The 25,433-nt window shown below is 42.2% G+C and overlaps 1 protein-coding gene across 1 annotated transcript in view; it reads right to left on the bottom strand.

The window, feature by feature from the left end:
• KSR2 (kinase suppressor of ras 2) overlaps positions 1-25,433 on the bottom strand; it is a 150,764-nt gene that overhangs the window by 38,995 nt on the left and 86,336 nt on the right. Inside the window, 8 exon segments of the mRNA XM_042442189.1 lie at positions 2,188-2,254; positions 4,023-4,064; positions 8,677-8,845; positions 18,468-18,530; positions 18,532-18,587; positions 21,968-22,035; positions 22,648-22,731; positions 24,195-24,264. Of these exon segments, the coding sequence (XP_042298123.1) occupies positions 2,188-2,254; positions 4,023-4,064; positions 8,677-8,845; positions 18,468-18,530; positions 18,532-18,587; positions 21,968-22,035; positions 22,648-22,731; positions 24,195-24,264 (619 nt within the window).

The following is a 25,433-nucleotide window of genomic DNA, read 5'->3' as shown; positions in this document are numbered from 1 at the left end:
AATGAGAAGCAGCAGGGTAGTAATTGTTGTTTGTTGAATTGCAGCCAGTCCCTATGATTAACAAGTTCATTTCAGCCCATTAGTTCTGTTGCCCATGATAACTTTACATTCTGGTGGTTTTTTATCCCTATTCTTTTTTGTCAGTATATATCTACAATGGAGATCTCCCCTGAGACAAGCAGCAAGGACAGAGCAAAACAGAAGTACAAATGAGTGAGAAACTTGTTTCCGTGCATTTTTTAAAAAGTAAGAATTAACCACCAACACGTTCGCACATTTATTCATATTTAGGTTGAAATGAACTTGAGATTTTAAAACATTTAATGTGAGAGAAAATAAAACTGACAGATTGACCTATCCAGACCCTGGACTTGCTAGTGTGAATACTATCTCCAGCTCTAGGCCCTATACTTTAAGAAGGATATAGACCAACGGGTCCCAAACCTTGATCCTCCAGATGTTTTGGAGTTCAGGTCCCAGAATTCTTGTCTGTTAGCTATGCTGGCTGGGGTTTCTGGGAGCTGAAGTCCAGAACAGTTGCATGAGGAGAAACATCTTAATGGTTAGAGCTGGGATAGAAAAGAAATTTGTTAGGTTGTCATTTCCCTGAAGAAAGTTCCATCTCCTAAGACATGACAATGTAAAGGAGCATGTCTTGGAAATTCATACATTTTTGGCACTGATTCTGTGTTTCAGTGATAAAATATTCAAACAAAAACATGCATAAATTTACAAAATGTACACGCTTTAAAAAGTGTAAGGATGAAAAGTGCATTGGAAAAAAGTGTACATAAAAGTATACATTACAAAATGCTTCAAAAATGCATATACTGTATTTGGGGGCACATATGCACAAAAATTACATATGTATTTTCACGTGGAAGACAAAATCTCGCAAACCGATTTAAATTTGAACAGGATGAGAATATTAATGGGATTCTGCAAGGTCTACAAGGCCTTCTCCTCCATGCTGTGATTCAACCAACTTCAACATTCTTCTTTAGTCTTCATGGCAGATGTTGTCAAACACCTTCCAAGTTTTCCTGGACAGAACTGGGGGGGGGGGGGAGCCTCAGGGAAACGGTTTCAACTCCAGAAGAATGTATAATTGCTGTTTCTATAGCAAGCAATGCCAAAGAATGACAGAATTCTTGAAGTCTCAAAGGTGCTATGAGATCTCTTTGCATCTCCATCAGCAGGGTTATTCTATGGATAAAATGAGATGGGGAGAACCATCTAAAGATGAGATAGAAAGGTGCTAAATAAAATAAAATAAATCAGACCAGAAGTGCCAATAAGGATTGTGTTGGTGCATTAACCTATGTCTTTTTTTCTACCTCTGTGCTTGTTAGTATGCTTAAGCTGTTCCCATGAGGCTGTGGCTGCTAAGTGCAACATGCTGCAGCCCAGGGGGATCTGTCATAGCTAAAATGACAGATTAAGCTTGTACGACAAGCAGGAATTCTCCAGAAAAATCTTCCATGCACTCTCCAAAAAACAAAGTGTGTGTGTGTGTGTAGGGGGGGGATGATCCAACATCAAGACTTTGGGAGAAACTTCAAGAATCGAGTCCAACTCAAGCCACTCCCCAGAGAGAAAAGTCTCCAACTTTGGTGGAGCAGAAAGCATTCAAAATCAATCTTCAGCCGTCAAGAGTATCTCAGAAAGGAAGCACAAGCAAGCAAGAGAGCAAATCTGGAATTCATTTGCTTGCAAATTACACAAACAGCCACAAAGTTGGAATTGGCTTCTGTAAGGACTGGATGCAGGAGAGAAACGCAATCATTTTTTCCAAACAAGAATCAGGTTGGCAATGCATGCTAAGCCCCAAGTTCGAGCGATCAAGGATTTTTTAATCCCCTGCACATAAACGGCTGCCACGCTGAGCTTTCTCCCTTCTCAGAAGTCAATTACTCTTGCCTAAAAGCCTGGAAAGAGTCTTTCCAACAGGACTGACAGGCCTGTCACGTCCCACATCTTCCCCATTTGGTCCTCAGTTTGACCTCTGCAATGCAACAGAACCCTTTGCAAGTTCCAAGCAGAACCAAAAACCAGGGATCCATCCATGCAGCTGTGTTCTGCCACTTCTTCTCAGGACGTTTGAAAAGGAAAAATTGAAACAGCATGGGGTATGTGACCAGAATTCACAAGGCAAGGTGAGAAAAAAAAAAAAGAAAGGTCACTTACATGGGGTTAGAATTCACTGGATGGAGGACAACTTGGGGTGCTCGAGTGGGCGTCTCAGGCACAACATCTGAAAGAAGAACCCCATTCAGAACCAAAAGGCAAACGCAACACATCTACATGTTTTGTAAGAGCTAAATGTGTTAAATAGGTTTGTAGGGCAAGCACCCTGTTGTGATTTCTAACAAGCCAATGTGGTCCTGTGCCAAAGGAAAACAATCATAATCTCAGTCCGCCCCATCTTGGTCTGCGTCTGGGAACAATGAAACATGAAAAGCATTTTTAGTTCGGCTCGGCAGAGTCTCCTAATCCCCAGCTAACACATTGTCTTGAGATCATTCGCCACGGCCAGAGCCACAAAGAAATTCTGGAAAGCTGTTTGGTTCATTCATTCATTCCGTTTACATCCTACCTTCCTTCCAATAAGCCCAGGGTGGTATATGTATGGCTCTCCTCCTCCCCATTTTACAATCACAATCTCCTTGTGAAATAGGTCAAGCTGAGACAGAGTGACTGGTCCAAGTTCAGCCATGGCCTGCAACCAGGATTTCCCTGATCCCTTCCCTCAGCCAAACCTATCCCACAGAGTTGTTGGAGGATAAATGGCTGCCTTGAGTTCACTGAAGGAAAGTCAGGTGATAAATATTATTAATACCCAATATAAAAATGTGTATTTCAAACAAAAATTATTACCAAAATGTGTTGGGAATAAGGCATACAAAACTGCATGTGCCTGTGTTTGTGTTGTTTGCCTTGCAGTCGTTTCTGACGTATGGGGACCCTACGGCAAACTTATCATGGGTTTGGCAAGTTTCTTCAGAGGGGGTTTGCCACTGCCATCCCTTGAGGCTGTGACAGTATGACTTGACCAAAGTCACCCAGTGGGTTTACATGGCCAAGCAGCGATCTGAAGCCTGCTCTCAGTCATAGTTCAACACTCAAACCACTGCCTCAAGTACAAAAATAGGTACAATTGGCTCTTCATATCCATGGATTCTTTATCCATAGATTTAAGTATCCATGGCTTGGAAATATTTAAAAAAAAGATAGAAATTTCAGAAAGAAAACCTTGCTTTTGCTATTTTATATGATGGACACCATTTCACTATGTCAATGTATATCATGGGACTTCAAAATCTATGGATTTCAGTACCTGCAAGTGGGGGGGGGGGACCAAACCCCAGCAGATATGAAGGACCCACTGTATTTGAAGAAAAGATGTACAATTTAAGTGCTATTTTGGGGGTTCTGAGATATATAAACTTCAGAAAATAAAATGTATGGATGGCTAGACCCATATAAAATGGAGATTGGAAATAAACTAATCCATCCAGCCTCTGCTGCCTCTTGTCACCACATGGATAGTGGGAGCAGCTGGACAAGAAGCACCCATGTTTATCTCAAGACACATGGAGACTACGAATGAAGGTAGCCAGCACAATCCTGATGGCTCTCCCACCTTCACACATTTACTGAACATCTGAAAAGGTCAAGAGTGAGAGGCTGCGTTTAGTGCAGTGTGACAGGACAGAAAAATCCAAAGTTCAGCCAATTATCAGAAGGTGTTTACAAGCAGAATACATTTGTATCTTTGATTTGTCACATTGATACCCTGCCTTTCCTCCAAAGAGGCTAAAGAGGAGGACATGGGCATTTCCACTTTTGTTAATCCTCATGGCAAGCCTGAGAAGTCAACTGAGAGGCAGCAGGGATGGCTTCAAGGTCGCCCAGGGAGCTTCATAGCCAAGTGGGGATTTGACCCCCTAAAAAGCTGTTCACCTCACACCAGATCTGACAACAGAGCTTGGGGAAGCAATAGCCATTTTAGAGAAACTTACCTGGGAAGATGAACTGCTGTTTGTACTTGTAGTACTGGGAAGCTGAAAAGGAGAAAAAGACACAACTTACAAATTACACGGAGTAACAAAGAGGCTTGAAGCCCCTCTAAGAAGTCAGGCAGCAAGATGTCAGAGAGAGAGGTTGAGAAACCTATCTGGATTTGAAAGAGGGTTGGCTTGTATATGCAATCCATTGTTCAATATTGCCCAGACTACTGGAAATAATGCAGGTGGCCATTACTTTCATTACTTTCATTATTTTAATTATTTTAATTACAGGCCAAGACGAGTCAAACATCTAGGAGCTATCAATATACAGCACTCAAACTTTGATTATTTTAGCTGAGGAATCAACAACAAGCCAAGAGCAAAAACTTCCCAAGTGATTAACTTTCGCTCCATCCAGTTGAATGTTATTCATTTCTATTGCCCTACTTCATAAAGAGCAACAAGGATCTCACTGATTCATCCTGCCAAATTTCCCTTCTCGATCTTAATAATTCCTCCTAACTTGCACAGTTAATAAGAACCTTGGGAAATAAAGATCCATGACAAGGGAGCACAGATTTCCAAAACAGCAATCACATCAGTGCCCCTAATAATATATTATTCTCACAGTTCGTTCAGAGAAACTGTAACAGTTCAGCAGGTAGAAGAATGAAAAGTGCCTGCAGTGTAAATGCACCCCTGCAGTGCTTGCATCACAGATAAACTGATGGATTTAACTTCACACCACAAATATTTAAAATGGGCAGGTTGAGAGCAGGTTTTGAGTCCATTCCCAGGCTCCAACAAACACTATTACAAAGCATGTCCATTGTGGGAGCTATATTAAATTAGACTCTGTGCTATTCTGAGTATTTCTGGACTAAAGAGAAAATTCCCTTCCCTGGCTTGCCTTCACAAGGCCATCAGCCCACCAAGTGCTTCCGGACAGAGCTTCCTTTCCACTCACTGTTTCCTCCAATTGTCTATTCCAGCTCCTTAATGTGGACTTTCATGGACTAGGTAATCCAGTTGATAAAATGCATCATGTTTTATCCAGAATTTCGAGACTATACATAGTACCTCTCAGGGTGGGATTCTAAAAAGTGAGTTCAGTGGATGATTAAATGCAGAAAGTACCTATAGTGAAAATTATATTATTAACATTACCCATTCATAAAACTGTTGCTGATAAGACGAACAGCCAAGCACTGGGTATCCCAGCTGACACAGTGAGACTGGCATCCCAGTCGTGATATACACTGACCTAAGTCCACCTTATGCCTGCACATATTTTTTTGAGGAGGGGTCTTATTGTAGAGGTTGATATTCCCCTCCATTCTCTGCAAAGATTCTGTAGGACTTGTTGATCCACTACATCCCTCCATGGCCATTCCATGCCTGTTGGAGTATGAGGAGATCAGAGAAGTAGTTGACTATGTCCCTGTAGCCAGACACATCCAATAGCATCAGCTATCTCTAGAGGACCATGACAGATCTCAGCAGATGAGGTAAGCATTCTGTGTCTAATTATGGAGACATAGGCCTTGTCTGTATGGGCCAAAAGGCCTGTTTTCCTCCTATTCTGGCATCATCCTGTTCAGATGATGCACAGCCCAAACCTCGGTTCTGGTGCCAACTGTCCAGACACCATGTGACACATTCAGCACCGGAACCAGGATATGACACTATTAACATGCATTAAAATAACTTGCCTCTTATTCCAGATCCAGATCTTCTAGGAAGATCTGGAGACCTTCATTTCCACAGAAGACAGCAGTCTGCATGGGCATCCCCCCTAAGCTGCCTGTTGCATCCGCTGCTGTCACCAGTCACTTGCCATGCCATCAGAATGAGGTGCCCAGCTATGTGATTATCTCTGGACCCCTTGTTCTGACCTCAGAAATGAGTGACCCATGGTGGTGGCAGATGCTCCAGACAGCTCAGTGGGACACCTATGCAGACAGCTGCCCCTATGAAGAAACGGAGGGCCATGTAATGGGGGAGAAGTCAAGGCAGCTCCAAGGCCAGAATCCTCCAGGTCCTCTCTTATTGCAATTGCCAACAAAGTGGCAGACTAGAACCTCCTAATGAGTTGTAATTCTGTTGTCTCTCTTTAATCTTCTCTTGAAGTTACATATTTTCAGTCTACTGTAATAAACAGTTCCAAGTGCAACTGCCTGGGCAGTTCACCTGCCTGTCATTTCTTTTAGGCAAACTGCAGGCTAACCCACAAATGTCCATCACAAAATCACCTTCCCCAGACATCTGAGATTAGTACTGGTTAAGATGAGCATACCAGGAGATAAGATCACAATGATGATCAAAGGCCATGAATTATAATCCCTAAAGAACCAGACATAGCAACTCATATTAACCAGTAATGCCACCAATTTCCTAGCTCAGGCTAGACATTTCTCCTGCTTGCAATGCTTAGTTCTATTGCAAATCAATAGAGTTTCCCCAAGAAGCTCATTAACACAAATCCAGCTCCAGAGTGAACTTGTGCAGCTCGTAATACTTGGCTGTACTCTGAATTGAGCATTTCCTCGAGAAGCTCGTAAATAATACCAGCCCAATTCTGAATTGAATTGATCCTGCTCATAATGCTTTGGCTGTATCACAAATACAGCAACAAGAAACTCATAAATACCCATCTAATTCTAAATCAAGTTAAAGGGGGTTTGTTTGTCCCTAGCTGTAGCTTCATGAAATGGCTCCAGGTAGCCACTCCTCCCACCAAGCTGTAAATCTAGGGTACAATTTAAAAGTGCAGAAGTGATTCAGGCTGTATTTCTTGGAGTCTTCTTGAAATGCAACCAGGCACGTCTGAAAATGGAAACTGTTTGGGGGCTTTCAAGGACACACAGGAGGGCTGGATAACTGTACAATTCCTAATGCTTCTTCTCCTGTGGGTGAAAAATTGCTGTCTTGGTTTCCAATAAAGGCCATACATTTTACTGTGTTGACTTGCTGTGGAGAAGGCTGTTGAAAGAAGAGTGATGAGAAGAACTGCCTTCATTTTAGCATGGAGAGGCAATGGAGCCATGAAGGGCCAAGATTAATGGCAGAAACAAATAGATTTGCCCTGTCTTGTCTATGTGCAGCGATCAGAGAAGGAAGAACAAGGTGTTATGCTTTATAGGGAACATAAAAAAACTGCCTTATACTAAGTCAAGCCATTGGTCCATCTAGTTCAGGACTGAGGCTGAGACTTCAGGTTTCAGACAAGACCATTTCCAACCCCAACCTGATATGTTAAGACTATAGGTTGAAGCTAGGACCATCTACATGCAAAGCTCTACCTCTAATGGGAGCTATGGTCCTTCCAGAAAAGGTTTACGAATAGAGGAATCTGCCTTATTCCAAGTCTGGCTATTTGTTCCTGTCTAACCAAGTATCATCTACTTTGTGTTGTTGCTATTGCTGCTGTATGCCTTTAAGTCATTTCTGACTTCTGGCGACCCTAAGGCAACCCTATCATTGGGTTTTCTTGGCATGTTTCTTCAGAGAGGGTTTGCCATTGCCATCTCCTGAGACTGCAAGAGTGTGACTTTAAGATCTGGATAGATAAATGACTAAAAGGGACACAAAACAGCAAGAGCCGTCAAGAGGAGACATTAAATGGTGCGGCACAAACTGGCGCAAGTCACCAATCTGGAAGATTCCCCCAGGGATTTTTAATCGGCCTTAATAAAGTATTGCCACTGCTCTGGGTTGTTTAATGTATTTATTTCATTAGGAGACTTATAACCTTTTAATATGTTTGCATCACAAAGGGTGGCTTGCTAGAAATGAACCAATAAAACTGCGGCATCAATTTCTAAGCTGAAAATAATATAACAGTTAAAATCAAGGCAGTTGCAGCAGATAAAAGCAACTATAATAAGAGGTTCACCACACAAAAGCCCTGTCAGCTCAGCAGGTCAAATGCTTTCTAGCATAATAATAATAATAATACTTTAAAAAAGAGTTCAAACAGAAGAGAGAAATAGTGAAGTATGATATTCCATTAATGCAGCACAATCACATTTAGGGTTTTCTTTATATGTTATCTTTCAAAATTACACTTAAAGCAGCTCAGAAGAATAGTAAACCAGCCACCAATACTGATGGATATAAATGTACCTAACACATTTGATAATACAGTACTTACACTCCTATCAAAAACCTGACAAGGTACAATTAGCATTTCCCCAAATCTATGAAAAGCATTCCTTTCATAAAGAACAATTGCCACTGTTTTTTAAAAAATCCACATTTAACTAACAGGACTTTCACAAACTTATCCAAATCACTGACATACCCTTTGACTTAAAAATTAAATAAGAACACTGTCAAAATGTTACCATTTAAGGCAATGAAATTCACTAAATCAAAGCATCAGCCACTTGTGAGCTATGAAAAGAGATGACAGGGTCCCAGTAGTTACCCAGGACTCATCTCCAAAGCAGCAACTCAACAAGGGTTGCATCCGCACTGCAGAACTAATCCAGTTTGACACCACTTTAACTGCTATGTCTCAATGCTATGGAATTCTGGTAACTGTAGTTTTCTGAGACATTTAGCCTTCTCTGCCAGAGTGCTCTGCTGCCACAACAAACTACAGTTGCCAGGCAGGACCAAACATCTCTTTTACAAATGAACATGGCAGTCTCAACGAATGTACCTGGCAAGTTGAACTGCTTCTGTTGCCGCGTACACTGTGGGGAGGGGTGCATGGGAGAAGGCGGTGTGGCGCTGGGTGGCAGTGGAGGAGCTGGCGAGGAAGGGGTGGATGATGTTGTCGAGGAGGGATTGCTGCTGGAATCAGGCTGATAGGGTACTGGAATGTGATCCTGCAAGAGAAGCAACAATGACCAGGCGTGCACACAAAAACAGAACATTCATTCTTTTGTATCTCCTCTCTCCGAAGACATCCTTGAGATGACAGGACGTGTCAAAAGATATGAGTATTGGAAAGGAAAAGAAAGAAGAGTGAGTGGAATGGGTGTCAGAAAGGGAGAGAAGGAGAGGAAGGAAGGAAGAGAAGAGGCAGCAGAAAGAAAATAGACTAGTCTTAGGACCCACCCACCCACCCCAGTGAGCATGATAAAGTCATGTACATTGGCATCAGTGTGTAGACCTCCTTGTAAGGTTGGTGCACGGCTGAGGGATCAGACCAGGATCCCAACTCAAGCAGAGGAGTGCTATGTGCATAGGCATGGAGAACTCCTTCTGGCACTTGCCACACTTGCAACTTGTTAGGCTGCAACCAACATGTACAGCACTGTTCTCTTGGGTAAAATTCCAGTTCCTTGCAACGATTCCAGAGTGTGTGTCTGTACACTTGACAATTGCTATAAAATCAAGACCCCATTAAATACTGTATATACGCAGCTATAAGTTGAACTCATGTATAAATCGAGGGCAGGTTTTGGAACCAAAATTTTGAATCTGTGGATAGCTTGAGGGTAAAACCTAGGGCATGTAACAAAAATGTTAAAGATGAGGCAAAGGAAAACAATGCCAAAGAACTTACAAAATTCCAGCAGACATAACTGTTTGTGCTCATAATAAAAGCTGAATGAGAGAGTAGAGGGGGGGGGTCAGTCCTTCCAGGATAGATTACACATTTGCCTTTAACAGGGGATGGTTCCTTTTTTAAAATAAGAGTTAAAGTGCAGTATGCACACTGACCCATCAATAAGTTGACTCTGAGGGGTTTTTTGGAGCATTTTGTTTTGGCTAAAATGTCTAGACTTATACATGAGTAGATACAGCAGTTCGTTTGAATGGGAGGCTCTTCTGTGGTGCACTTGTGGTGGTGGGTGCAACTCTAAAAGAGCTTTCCAGACTCTTGAGATCAGCCTGTTCCAAGTCAGGCTTCTCAATGTGCTGGTTTCCAGTTTCTACCCTCCTCAGTTAGCTTGGTCTGAAGCATGTTCAGCTAATCTGTCTATGCTTAAGAGTGCACTATTAAGGGCAGATATTTGCCCTTTTTGACATGCTGATAAAACTGGGGCTCCATCGCTTATACTGCACATGCCATTGTCTGGACCTTCTTAGAAATCATCCCCCTTACACAACTTTTGTTCCCCAAGTAAAAATCTTTTAACCTTTCCCCATAAGAAATCTTTGAGAATTGTCTTTTCTAGCTATCAAAGATCCCTCTCACACCCCTTGATTTTCTGAATTGGGGTAACAGTCAGTGAATGCTCGGGCTGCCAAAGGTAAGAAACCTTGAAGTGTTGCTCCAGTGTCTAAGGGGCCAGAACCTTTCAGCTTAGCTTGCCCAGACAGAAAGAAATTCTCACTAGTGCAGCTGGCAGTTGAATAGCAAAACTCCAGCCTCTGCTATTGAATAATCCCCCTCTCATGGACAACACTGAAAACATTTGGGGCAGGGAGGAAGGGAGCAAAAAGCACCCCCTGTTCTCCAGAGAGAAAGTCCAAGTCAGCTCAAGTTACTCTCCATTGATCATTCCTCATGGGCCATTTAACTTAACGGAGGCAACAGAGGGCACTTCAGGGTAAAGCCGACAGACGGGAGTTTTGCACAACGCCGCACATTCTTAACGCAGCTCCGTGGGGATTACTGCCCGCCAAATGCTCAATGCGGCTGTGCAGAGGAGCGCCTTCTAACACAGGCAAAAGGCATTGACAGTGGATAGGTAGAGATCAGAGTTGACTCCAGATTGAGGGCGGGAGTGAAGCTTCTGCAAGATTTCCCTCCAAGGAACAGAAGAAGATGCTTTTTTACTGAATCAGAAAATGGGGTTTTCCACCCCAACATTGCCTACACTGATGGGCAGCAACCCTCCAGGACAGTGGTTCCCAAACTTTGGTCCTCCAGATGTTTTGGACTTCAGCTCCCAGAATTCCTGACTGCTGGTCAAGCTGGCTGGGGCTTCTGGGAGTTAAAGTCCAAAATACCTGGAGGGCCAAAGTCTGGTAATCCCTGCTCTAGGATTTCAAGCTCTTTCAGGTTCTTAGTCTAGGTCTACTTGGGGACTGAACCTGTGAGCTTCTGTATACACAGCATGTGCTCTACCCTGGAGTTATGTGCTCTTCACGGTGTCAGGGAGTCATGGTGGAAAAGCTTTCTTTTTGCTGAGGACCACACGCTGTGGGTGGGGGGTCCTTCCCTTCCCTTCATCTTTCATCTAGTCCACTTTCTCACTTTCTCTTTTTAATATATATAGTTCTCTGCCACCTCCTCCCTATCCAACGTGCTGCAAGGGAGGGACAGATGCGCTTGTCAGAGGTCTAAATCTCAGGTGGTTTAGAATCTGTGGTTCTCTAGATGTTCATGGACTGCAAAACGCATCAGCTAAGCTGATGGGATAATGGAATCCAACAGCATCTGGGGGACACAAGTTGCTCACTACTAGCCTACATAGTTCCCTGACAAAGGGCTTTTGAAGTAAGACCAACAAACAAATGTAGCCTAAGGGCCATAGGTTGACCACCTCTGTCATAACCAGTTAGTTTCCAGGTGCACACTGGAACAGTATTTCATGCCTCCATTCGAAACTTTATGCACTACACAAACATACTACATCACAAATAAATTGCTTTCTTCCTTACTCTTTAGCACACAAATACATGCACACACAATGCATACAATTAAAAAGGAAAGGCAACATCTGCACCATGCAGTCTGTTTTGTACAATCCAACTCTCTCTTTCTTTTTATAAGTAAAGGATATTGTGCTGGCCAAATGGCCGTAATAAAGTTATTATTATAGTAAAGGATATATGCATCTGGGAGGGGATTGATGACTTAGAGATAGAAGGCAGGACAAAAATGTTTCAGTAAAAATTAAACAACTTAGAAATACCGGTGTGGGGGTATACTACAGACCCATAGGCCAGATTGAAAACTTCAGTGATGCCTTCCTAGAAGAAGTGACCAAACATTCAAAAAGGAGAGAGAAAATAGTAACAAAATATTGCAATCGCCTTGCTATATGTTGAAAATCAAACTCTGCCAAGAATGTAAGGTTCAACAAAACTCTCACTTGCCTTGCTTGGTAATTCCATTTTCCAGAAAATAGCAGAAGTGACCAGAGTGTCTTGGACTTGAGCTTCACCAGTGGGGAAGAACTGGTCACTGAGGTGGATGTATTGGAATCCTTGGGTGGAAATGATCATGTCCTCCTGGGTTTTGTCATATAGAGCAAAGGGAAAACCAAATGTTGTTGGATGCACTGAATTTTAAGGAAGGTTATTTCAATAAATTTAAGGATATACTGGGTAGGTTTCTATGGTCCAAAATACTCTAAGACAGTGCTACGCAAAGTGGTGATCTATGGACTGGCACCAGTCCATAAGCCCTCAGTTGTCAGACCATGGCAAGTTTCCAAAAAAGGATAAAATAGTTGTAGCCAATGGATACAAACATAGTAGCAGTTCCTTACATATTGGGAAAAATAATTGCCACTTCCCCACATAAGATAACCTAAGAAGCAAATATATGATGGATGGGAGTTTTCTAGAGGTGAAATATGGAAAGTGCTATAACAAACAATTCCAATGTGGAAGAAAAGCGTCTAAAGAAACAGGGTGGATGAAATTTAAAAGCAGCATGTATAATGGTCCCTTGGTATCTGCTAGGGTTTGGCTTCAGGGCCCCCCGTGGATACCAAAAATCTATCAATGCACAAGTCCCATGATATACAATGGCACAGTAAAATAGCGTCATATAAAATGGCAAAATCAAGGTTTGTTTTTAGAATGGGGGGGGGGTGGTGGTATTTTCAAGCTGTAGATGATTGAAACTGTGGATAGGGATGGCCAACTGTATAAGAAAGGGATGAAGGGTCAAATCACACAGGAAGAGTCCAAAACAAGTACCGTAGTCAGCATTGGTAGAGAAAATACGGTCAGGAAGATTAAATCTCCAAATGAGCTCAGGCTTGCTCAAGAGGTTAAAAATACTCAACAGCACTCTTTGGCTATCTTTGGCGCAAGAGGAAGAATAAGAAAGCAACAAGTCTGCTCCATGGAGATGTTATGTGCTAATGGGTGACAGAGAGAAAGCAGACTGCTCAACATCTACCTTGCCCCTGTCTTTTGCCAAAAGAAAAACAGTGCTCAACCACAGGGGTAGAGTTCAGAGACATAAACGTGTTAGTCTGGGATATCAGTAAGCAAACAGATTGTGTAGCACCTTTTTGCTTAGCTAGTCTCAAAGGTGCTAAAAGATCCCCTTGCAGTCCAATGCTCAACCAGCTGAAAACAGAACTAAACAGTGTAGTGAGAGGGATGCAGCCCAAGATAGGGAAAGATGTGGTACAGGTACAGGAATATCTTACTATTTAAATGAATTAATATCTCCAGGGCCAGATGAATTCCATCCACAGGTGCTATAGAAGGTTGCAAAATGTATTCTCAGAGCCACTGTCTATAATTTTAAGACTTCGTAGAGAACAGGTGAGTTCCCTGCAGAGTAGAAGTGGACAAATATTGTCCCTCTCTCCCAGAGAAGACCTGGGCACTAGCAACTGGTCAACTTGACACCAATACTAGGAAAGGTTCTAGAAATGATCATTAAGCAGTCAGTCTGTGAGCACTTAGAAATAAAATACTATGAGCCAGCATAGGTGTCTCAAAAGCAAGCCATGCTAGACTAACCTTCTCAATTTTTTAAAAGAGTGATAAGTTTGGTAGATGAGGGGAATAATGGATGTATTGTAACTTTATTTCAGTAAGGCTTTCAATAGGATTCCCCCAGGATATTATTGCAGACAAATTGATAAAATCTGGGTTAGGTGATACTACTGTTGGTTAGATTTGTAGCTGCTGGGTGGACCAAATCCAAAGAGTGTCCACCAATGGCTCCTTGTTATCTGAGATGTGACAAGTGGGTTGACACAGAGTTCTGCCATAGCATTTGTAAATGGTTTGAATGAAGAAATAGAGGAGATGCTCATCAGTTCTGCAAATGACACCAAATTAGGAGGGCTAATAGAAAAAGCAGGATTTGAGAAGACTTTAACAGAACTGGGCTAACACTAACCAAATGAATTTCAACAGCAACAAATGTAAGGTAATACATTGAGAGAAGGAAAATCAGATGTACAAATAGAGAATGGGTGGCATCTGGCTTGACAGCACTATGTGTAAAAAGGATAGAGGGGCCTTAGTAGAGCACAAGTGATGTATGAGTCAACAGTATGGTGTGGAAACAAAACATGCAATGCAAGTCTAGGCTGCACCAACAGGAGTACACTGTTTGGGTCAAAGGAAGTAACAGTACTATTCTACACTGCTTTGATCGGACTTCACCTGGAGTACTTCACCTGGTCACACAGTTTAAGAGTAATATTTACAAACTGGAATGCACCCAGAGGGTGACCAAGAAACTATATGAGGAACAGTTATGGGAAAGAGGAATTATTAGCCTGGAGAAGAGAAGTCTGAGAGATGATAAGACAATATTCATCTTTAAATATCTGAAGGGCTGTCATGCAGAAGATGGAACAAGCTAGTTTGGGCTCATCCAGAGGAAAAGAGCCAAACCAACAGATCCAAATTATAAGAAAAAGGGATTCGTGCTAAAAATTTGGAAGAACTTTCTCACCGTAAGAGTTGTTTGACGGTGGGAAGATTACCTTGGAAGGTGCTAGACTCTTTTTTATTGTCTGTAAACAATGGTTAGATGATCACCTTTCAGGAATGCTTCAACTGTGGGTGCCTGCACTGGCAGAAGGCTGGAGTGAATGGCCCCTGGGGTCCTTTCCAACTATATCAATACTGTACCATGATTCACCTGTGTCTTAAAGGAGCAACATATGCTACAGGGAATGGAGAGATTTTATTTAAAAACAACCCTAAATTTACTACTAAAATTATAATGATGTGAACCTAGATTTCCATAGTGGCCACGAGAGATTAAATTTTACACCTCAAACAATGACATTTGTTCTTTTATCAGCTCTGAAAAGTAAAAAACAAAACAAAACACCTTGCTAAAGGATTATATCCAAAGAGATTGTAAAGGAAGATTTGCTCCAAATATTTAAATACAGTCACTCGTTCCCATCATGTCTGAACATGTTTTCGAAATTAGAGAGAGATGGGGGAAGAGCAAATCTGCAAAATAGCCAGGGAGATGGAGGGGGGGCAGTGAGGAGAGAGCAGTTTGTATAAATGCCACGCAGGTGGAATGCAAATATATGCAAATAAGACCTATACAATGTGTACATCAGGGGCCTCTATTTTGAGACGCTGAAGAAGCTAGCAAATGGTTTCATGGCAACTCAGATGGCTGGCAAAAGTCTGCTTCTTCTGTTCCGCCACTGTAGCTTTAGTATAGTGGAAACAATTCAAGGAAATTCAAAGCCTTGATAACATCATGGCTGGAGGAATATAGGAAATACCTGTCTCCTCATTCAGGAACTTGGGAGAATCTAGGAGCTGCCTCATACCAGGTCATTTAAGCCAATATTGTCATTGTGTGCCTTCAAGACATTTCTGACTTCTGGTGACCCTCAGGTGAACTATCACAGGGGTTACTGAGCAGAATTTATTCAGAGGGGGTTTGCCCTTGGCCTCCTCTGAGGCTGAGAGTGTGTGATACATCCAAGGTCACCCAGTAGGTTTCCAAGGCTGAGTGAGAATTCAAGCCCTGGTCTTCCAGTATCCTAGTCAAAATATTTTAATTGCTTTCCAAAACATCTGGATGCTGGAAACTGCTGGTATAGGATACAAAACACAGACTCTTCCTATCTGCTGTCACCTCACCACACACAACACCGAGTTCCATTTTGGGAGAAAAGTGGGATATAAATCCTATAGATAAATAAATAAATCAAACAAAACTGAGCATGAGACAGCAGTACAAGACACAACATATGCAAGCACTGGAACCATGTGGTATCCTTCCTCCTCCCTTGTGACAGCACACCCTCATAGCTATAAATGCAACTAAATATTCTCGTGACATTACCCTTTGTCAAATTACAATGATAAGGTAGCTTAGTTACGTTTGAGTTACTGCACGCCGGAATTAATTTTGTAATATCTGTATCTAATGGCTTCCAAATTCTGCTACACTACCAAGCCCTGCCTCAGTGTTTGGAGCCTTTCCAGACTGAGAAACCAGCCAGAGTCCAAACATAAACTTGAGGATGCAGCTCTTAATTTTTTTTTTACCATATAGACTTGATATTGCTCTGTTTTGACTCACCTTAGGTCAGGTTGTGACACACATCCCTGGATGAAAACCAATGCGTACAAAAAACCACAAGGCTTGCTAGGGAAGAAATGGCATGCCTTCTTCAAAGGGAAGCCGTGACACTGAAAGCCTTGAGAATTCTTGGAGGCATGTTGATGGAGTGCTCTCTTAAATATTAATAACAAAGGAAGCTGCCTTAGACAAGATCAAACTATTTGCCCATCTCGCTGGACCACTGTCTGTTCTTTCAGGGAGTGGCTTTCTAGTGTCTTAGGTAGAAAGAAGTTCCGAGCCATATCTAATACCTGATCATTTCAATTGGAGGTGCCAGGGATTGAACCTCTTACATGCAAAGCGTGTGCTCTGTGACTGGGCTCTAGATGGTCCCACCTTGAAGTCGCCAGCGCAAGAAAAGACAAATGGCAAGGCTTTTGATGGGTGATGCAGAGATGCTACTGAAAATGGGCATGGCATTCACTTCCTTCTCCAGCTCCATATGGCTGTCATTCACTTGGGTTGGAAAACATGCACAATCACATCATACAACATGGCATTAAGGGATTATGCATCTTACAGAGAGCAGGGATCCAACACACACCTGTCCAATGGTGGCCCCATATTATATATAATACCTACATCTGTCCTTGGGTTCCCAGTCCCTATCACTCTCTTTGTTCACCTAGTCACTCTTCCTCTTTTTCTCTACTTGTTCCCCAAAGAGACCTTGCCAGATTCTTCTGCTGATCAACCAGCCTGCTGCACACAACTCCCCCATCCCTACCCCCAACCGCTTCCAATTTAGCGTCTACTAGATTTGCTGAAATATATACCAGCCCCTTTGAGATTTGAATTGGCATGCATGCCTGGAAACCCACAGAGCCATCTGCAAAGCTCTGGCCCAGCAGATGGCTGAACAGACCAGCAAGTAAACTGGGAGATGCTATTTCAAAGCAGGAAAAAATAATAGTAATAACTGGCCAATTTCCTCCACTCCACCCCAATTTTGTTGCACTGCTCCTGTTTCCATGGCAGGCAAGGAAGGCTCTCATTTTCACTCAATCCTCCCCCAACTCCAGTAATGGGAATAAACATGTATCCAGACTAGGGCATTGAAATGTCTCTCGGCACCTTGGGAGACTGGGATTTGGCCACTGACTAGGGCTGGATAACATAGCCGATTTTCAGTTCACGACAGTTGCACTTATCTTGATTCCTACATCTGTTCCTTCTCATTTCCACTTGAATTTATGTGCCGTTTAAAAATCACAGGAAAGGCCATACGCATTTTATAATGAAATACTGATTTCAGCATGAAGTATACCTTTCAGCAGAAACTATGCATTGTATGCAAAGGTTATTGTGAAATACCTTCAAGTCAATTCTGAACCTATGGTGAACCTCTCATGGGGGTTTCTTGACAAGGTTTGTTCAGAAGGGGGATGCCATTGTCTTCCTCTGAGGCTGAGAGAGTGTGACTTGTTCAAGGTAGCCTAGTCGGTTTTCATGACCCAACATGGATTCAAACCCTGGTCTCCAGAGTCGTAGACCACTCAAACGACTAAACCATGCTGGCTCCCATTGCAAAATATACATTTTTAAAAGCTAAAAACACTCCCACACAATTTGGAGAAGGATGAAATTAGGAAAATAATCATTCTCTGATCTACACATCTGTTTGTGAGAGGTAAATAATTTTGGTAGGCTTCAAATGAAGCCTGAATTGAACTTGCAAGTCTACCTAACACTGAACCTGACTTGCCATTTTTAGTAGAATGGATGCAACCTTCTGGGAGATCAGAAAAATTAATCACTGCTTCTAATAGGAAGTTCTTTTGTCATTTACAAGAGCTATAAGAAAGTTGTTACTAGTGAGCTATTTAGAGTTGGACTGGGACCTGGGAGGTTCACATTCAAGTCCTTATTGAGCCATTAAACTCATTTGGTGATCTGGAACCAGTCACTCTCTCTTTCAGCTTGACCTACCTCTGAGGAGACCATCTAAGAAGGTCCAAGCTTCAATAAACAAAAGGTGGGATACTTGGCTTCCTCCTATTCCACTTTTTATTCTCCAAACTAACCTTAAGGTAGGTAGAACTGAGAGACAATAACTAGTCCAAGGTCACCCATGGAGTTCCATTGCTCTGAGGGAGCTAGACCTGGATCTCCCAAGCCCTAGTCCAACGCTCTAACAACTGCATCACACAGGCTCCTTGGTTCCTAATGCACATTCCCTTGAATTGCTTCTGAGACCAAGCCAAAAAAGTAACTTCATGGAAATCAGCTTCAGAACAACTCACCTTGTTGATTTTGTTGGTTTTGGGAAGGGTCTGGCTGATGTGCAGATCTGAATATCTGGGGGGGCTTTCGTAATGGATTGTTAATATCACATGGCACAGATTCTGTCCGGACTAATCTTGCTGGATCAAAAAAGAGAGAGAAAGAGAAAGATCAAGGTTTTAATTCATCACTTAGTGCAAAAAAGAAAAGGAGAGTTTTCTGTGAAACCCTGAGAACTTATTATCTCAAAACCAAACTAGTAACAGAAGTTCTCATCTGCTTAGCTGTATAGACAAATCTATAAATCTGTAAAGCTGCACACCAGTAGATTTCAAAGCCTCTTTTTTAGGCTACATCCCCTAGAATCTCTCAGCCAGAATAAAAAGTGACATTTCCATGTGCTAGCATACTTTGGGTCTACTCGCCCCCCCCCCCCCCCCCCCCGATGTTGCTGGACTGCAGTTCCCATATTCCTTTACCATTTACTATTTTAGCTAGAGGCTGATGACTGCTGCAGTCCAACAACACCTGGAGAGCTATATGTTCCCATTCCAGCTCAGAGTAATGGTGGTTATCTAGTTTCAAGCTGGATTATTTCTCAACCATAACACATGACATCCTTTTAATTGGAGATACAGTACTGGGAATTGAACTGCAGACCTTCTGCAAGCAAGATATGTTTTGGTATCACAGAATAAAAGTCCTTCTTTCCCTCTAACTTGTCCCACTGCTATGTTAGACCAAAACAAGCCCTAGCTGTATTTCTAAACCCATCATGCGTCAATCAACATGTGCTGGGGGGCAACTTTCTTGAGGCTTGTACATTTCATCTGAAATTAGACACAAGATCTCTTTAAAGAACTGTAAACATAGCCTGGAGCCACACAGCAATGTCATCGCAATAGTCCCTGCAGCCACAACCCCAAGGCAAGTCCAAAAATCCAGGCAGCTGTGTTGGCCCATATAAACAAACCAGTTCTAGCAATTTTCACGTCCATAAGGAGTCAAATTGTTTTGTTTAAGCTAATGGATCTGAATTGCCTATTCAAGACCAATGTACCACAAAATCATTTGCATTACAGCAAGGACAGCTTACAATATACTGTCACTCAGAAAATTAATTCCCCCTGCCCTCAACTATTGTGAGGATTGCAGCAAAGCTGAGAGAGAACAGAAAACCCAGGCCAGGAAGAGCAAAGCAGAAACAGAAGATACTCTGTTACCCCAGTTCCTCAACACTTAGCTCCACCGCAACATTGGATCAATGCCTCAGTGCAGACTTGCCCAAACCTGAATCCTTGATATTGTTTTGAATACAGCTCTCATTATCCTTGGCAACTGGGTCATGCCAACTGGAGATGACTGGAATTATAGTCCAAGAATTGAGCTTCCATGATTGAAAAGGCTGGCCTAGTAAGTACTAAGGCATAACTCTCTCTGATCAGTTTGGTTCCTGAGAAAAGGGCATATAAAAACTGAGATCATTCATTTGCAAGGACTTTGCAAAGAAAGAAGTGGGATTTTCATGGTGCTAGCTTATAGTATGAGCCACAAGATCTAGAGGCTGTGGTACTTCTTGGACAGCACAAGGATACTAATCCCAATCTCTCATGAATTTAAGCAGCTATCTTCATGTAAACTAATGCAGACTATAACAAACATTGTAAATAAGCACTGAAAATATGTGTAGGAGGAGGAGATAATCTCCCTCTTTTACCTCCTCCAGAGAAGGATAAGCATTTTGGATTGTATCCATTGCACATGCATATTTTGGACGCTTTTCACCCGATGTTTTCTTTCTTTGCCCTTTATCAGTGCAGAACCAAATTCCCTCTACCATTTGGTTGCTATACCATAGTTGCACAAGATTCCTTTTTTTAAACATTGTTGTTGTAATATTTTTGCAGTTTGTTATGACCTTACCCGTCACAAATCATTTTTTTGCCAACTGTTTGTTGGCTGCCCTTTCCAGATGGTTAATTAATATGTTGAATGATCAGGTCATAATACAGGCTGTTGGAGCGCTCCAGGCTTCACTGTGAAACTGACTCTAGATGCCAACTATTTGCTTCTCTGTCTTTTCAGCCAGATTCATGCTGGAACCTGGTTTCTTCTCCTATGGCTTGTATAGTTGCACATGAGATAGTTTGACCCCTGCTTGAGCCTGGCCTCCCTTTAGAGATCTTACCATTCAGGGATGGGGGACTGGTGAACCTCTACAGCAGACTCTGTCCACCTAAGCCTAATCTTTGGCTTACCCTAAAAATCAAAGGCACAGAAAAGTTTGTGTGAGCAATGACAAACTCATTGGGCATTCCATAGTTCCCTATACCTCAAGGCTGACATTTGGGGAGCTGCAGCAATTCTGGGACTCCAACCATCTGCAAGAGCCTCTCCACTGTCATTATGGCTGATGGCTGCCCTTCTGGCAACCAAGGAGCAGGCCAGCAACAAATGCCAGCCACTAAAGAACAAACCTGTCTCCTCTTTGTATTTTAAATCTTATCACTGATGGCATCTGATTAGACACAATAAGCAGCTCATTAAAAGCATTTAGCAAATACAAGTATTCTCAGTGAAGGTGTATTTAGCAAGCAGAAAACAGTGGCAGCCTCATTAGAGATAAATGAAATGCATATTTCTGAGTCTAGATTTTCAAGCATCCTCCCTCCAGGTAATCATTTTGGCTTGGGGAACACTTTAATGAAAAGGCAAAGCTGTTCCTGGTGAGAGAAGCCTCTCTTCTGGGGCCTATAAGTCTTCCTCTCCATATGCATGAAGTGCTCTCCTGCAGAGAAGGGAGCACAAGCAGAAATCCACCTTCCTGGCACTTGTTCTTCAGTGTGGTGAGAAGAAATGTTTCATGCCCCAGGAGCAATGAGAACTTGGTGAGATCTCCTTGGAGGATTCAACTGCTGTCATGAGTCCAGGGTCCAACACCCTGTCTTTAGGAGATAGACTGGGTTGGGAGAGGAACGTTTCTCCTAGAGTCAACCCCAGACAAAAAATGGCGGTCAAACTAATCTTTATGTTCAGCAATTTGTGAAAAACCCAGTACAAATGAGAAGCCACACATGAAAACAGACAAGAAAAAGAAGCAAGTCTCTTCAGACTATAGAGCAGGGGTAGGCAACCTGCGGCCCGCGGGCCGGATGCGGCCCGGCGAGGCCTTGGGACCAGCCCCAGCCCGGTCCTGCCACCAATTGCCGCCGGGGCCTTTGGCATCTTGCGTGAGGGGCATGGTGGGGCAATTGTCTATAGAAGCCCCAGAAACATGCATTTATCTTAACATTTTTTTTAAAAATCAGCAAATTTTTTCACGTCCTCCATTTTTATTTAAAAAGTGCCCTCCATTTGAAAATTTTGTCCTAGATTTGTCCCAGTTGATTTATTTAATTAATTTTTTTAAAAATTAATTATTTATTTTTTGGCTTCGGCCCCCCAGTTGTCTGAGGGACAGCAACCCGGCCCCCGGCTCAAAAGGGTTGCCTACCCCTGCTATAGAGGATGCTGCTCTTACCTCCACGGTGGATGATCAACAGGTGACAAGGTGGGGCCTCTTTGGTGCATTTGTTGTGGCACTTTAGCCTAAAAGATGTGAGACAGGAACACTTTGAGAGACAATATGGGGATGTAGCTGTTAAGAGTTTTAGAGCAGAAAACGAGTGATCTGAATTCATAGCTCAGCCATCAAGATCCCCAGTTGACCTCAGGACAGGCTACAGAATAGAGGTTTCCAGATCAAAATAGGATATTGCCTGTGCAGAAATAGTACCTTGTGACTCTAGAATTGACTGAAGTCCAGCACTGGACAACACCAGTGGAAGCAAGATCTAAAATTTAACTTGGAGAACTGAAGAGAACTCAATTCTCAAAATTCAAGTTTTTCCACAGCGCAGTCTAGGGGCTTTTCTGTGTTATCTTGAATACAAACCTAATTGTTTAGTTTTTGTAAATATATCCTTGCCTCATTTACCCAAATAGTAGTCTATCCTGCATAAATCCAACTCCTCTTTCTTCTCTTTGGAAATCTGGGGGGGGGGGGGATCATACTCCGCATGTCATACCCCTGAGCTGTGGTTGGGCTATTGGAATAGTAAGGACAACTACTAATGGCCAAAGAAAAACAGAACCCAGCTGCAGCTATTAGCTATAGTGGCTCGGTGAGGAGGAATAAAACCTACAGAAAAGGAGACATACTTGCAGTTTTTACATTTCAGTCCAAACAACATTCCTTTCCCACAAACGGTACATGTCTGAGACATCCAATACTTGGTGGAAAACCTGCAGTGAGAGAGAGAGAGATTGACCTCTGCTAAGTCCTAAGCAAAATTATTTCCCCCAGAATGGCAGCATTTTGTTATTTAATCTATCAGATTGCTCTTTGCTCTCCCCAGTCCTTGTATCCCAGTTGCCAAGACCATGAGCCCTAGAATTGCTTATTGATTCAGGCTCAGTAAGCCAATGCAAACGGATGATATAAGCACTTGCCATTCTTCTGTAACCCAAGTGGGACTTTTGAATGTGTACAGTATGTTGCGATGCCTAGCTTGCTCATGGCAAACAAGAACACTGGAAATTCAGTCAGTCAATCAACTTTAGGCCATTTGACAAAGCTTATATCCAACCAGAAGGTCAACTAAACTATCAATAGGAATGGAAAAGGTATTCATACTGAGCAAGATTTTTTTAACAAATGTACTCGGTTCATGGGCTGTAAGACTATTAACAAAAGACTATTAACAAAATATTTCAGTTTCCCATTGTAAAAAGGAAATTAAGAACTTCACCCTTTTCTCCCTTTCCTTTTCAATTATATGGAAGTAAATACACATCACTAAAATACATATAACGTTATTATTTAAAATGTGCCCTAGCACACTTTCATAAATACAGGAAATGTGTTAAATTATGAATACATCCAGAAAAATACATTAAAATCCATACATGAGGAAAAGCGTGTACCAAGATACATAGTAATGTCAATGGAACTTGGGACAGGATGAGAATGGGATTCTGAGGAATGCAATGAAATTGAACCTGACAAATTTTCACATTCCTAGCTGTTATTACAACGTGAATACAAAACAGGTGGTTATTCCTGTTATACTACTCTTCCCAGAGTAAACCTCTGATCTTGTGTGAACATTTTCCAAATGCTCATGCTGGACGATAAGAATTTTCTGCTACCATCCATTTATCCATCCATATGAGACAGCCAAAAGTAATGATATGTGAGCATCCAGGCATTGTGCTTTATTTAATAAAATAAATGCCTCTTAAATGTTGTCAAGGAGGGACACACAAACCTTGCTTCTCACATCCACAACCTCTCATTGTCAAGAAGGAAAGGCTGTGGTGGAGGAGGCTTCTAGTCACATTTGTCTGAGCACTGGCAGAAGCCTACAGGCAACTAGGAATTTTCTTTTATCACACAAAGGTTCCCAATCATACAACGGAAAGTACTTGTACTGAAACAAATGGGAATAGAAGCCAGGGCCAGCCCTGCTAGTGGGCAGGCTGAACACTCGCTTTCAGCATGAAGCTGAAGGGGTATTGAGCTGAGGTTAGTAGTCACTTCACTACAAATACATACACAAAGCTGGCATTCTCATTAGAAATAGTTTGGATCCACGTCAGAAGCACTGAAGGCGCTAAACTCTCCAAGCCTGGCAGCACAACCTCCCTTAACATTAACATTAGTCTTACACATTTAAAAACGTATCTTGGCTTTTACTACCTCATACCTGTGTTTGATTGAGTTGCCTAGATCCCGTCGGGGAATTTGGGGGGACCAGCGAGGTACTGAGAGTGTATCTGCAAGACAGAAATCAAGAAGGAAAAAAGGGAGATGAGTAAGGGAGGGATTCAATATTTTTCTGACGTGGAATGGTTTAGCTTTTTATGTGTCAATGATGTTGTTTCAGCATCTCTCTCTCTCTCTCTATATATATATATATATATACACACACACACACACACACAGTGGGGCAAAAAAGTATTTAGTCAGCCACCAATTGTACAAGTTCGCCCACTTAAAAAGATGAGAGAGGCCTGTAATTGACATCATAGGTAGACCTCAACTGTGAGAGACAAAATGAGAAAACTAATCCAGACAATCACATTGTCTTGATTTGGAAAGAAAGGCTGAAATCCAGGTGTTAGTCTCAACTAGAACAGACCCAGTTCCAAGACTCCTGTTGGCCACTACACCAATGTAAGGATCCACTAGGCTAGCAAAAGCTGCATCCACACTGCAGAAATAATGGTTTGATAACGCTTTAACTGCCATGGCACCATGTTATAGAATCCTGTGATCTGTAGTCTGTTGTAGCACCAGCGCTCTCTGACAGAGAAGGCTAAACTTCTCACAATACTACACATCCCAGAATTCCATAGCATTGTGCCATAGCAGTTAAAGTGACTGGTCACCACTGAAACCTGGGCCTCCAGGTTCAGAGCTGAATCCAGGAGTAATGTCAAATTGCAAGCCTGTGTTTTCACAAGGACATACCTAAATAAACTCTGGTGTAACTCACTGTGTCCAGAAATCGCATATGTATGGAATCTATCTGAATGCAATTCCAGTGCCATGTGACAGACTGAATACAGCTATTTGTTGGAGAACATATCTAAACATGCAGCATCATGAGGATTAAGGAGCTATTAAAATAAGAACAGGGGAAAGCTGTGCAGAGGCTTGTCAGACCACAAAGTATTGAAAAGTCAAAGGGGGTGAATAATTAAGGCACTGCATTTGCAATTTCACACAGACAGACTCATGTACCTTTATTCAGGAACTAGATAACGGGGCTGGTCAAAGACATCTTGCAACCCAAAGCAAAGGACAGTGTGATGCCCTGCTCCATTCCATGTACAAAATCCAATTGGACCTACAGAGGATAATTGTAGGTGGCCTTTGTCATTCCTGGGAGGGCTCAGTGATTGCTTAATATTTCTTAAGTGCTTGATCACGTAATACACTT

The sequence above is a fragment of the Sceloporus undulatus genome, chromosome 10, assembly GCF_019175285.1.
Source record: "Sceloporus undulatus isolate JIND9_A2432 ecotype Alabama chromosome 10, SceUnd_v1.1, whole genome shotgun sequence".
NCBI lineage: Eukaryota > Metazoa > Chordata > Lepidosauria > Squamata > Phrynosomatidae > Sceloporus > Sceloporus undulatus.
The sequence above is the reverse complement of the archived record's forward strand: the minus strand, read 5'-3'. Positions and strand labels throughout refer to the sequence as shown.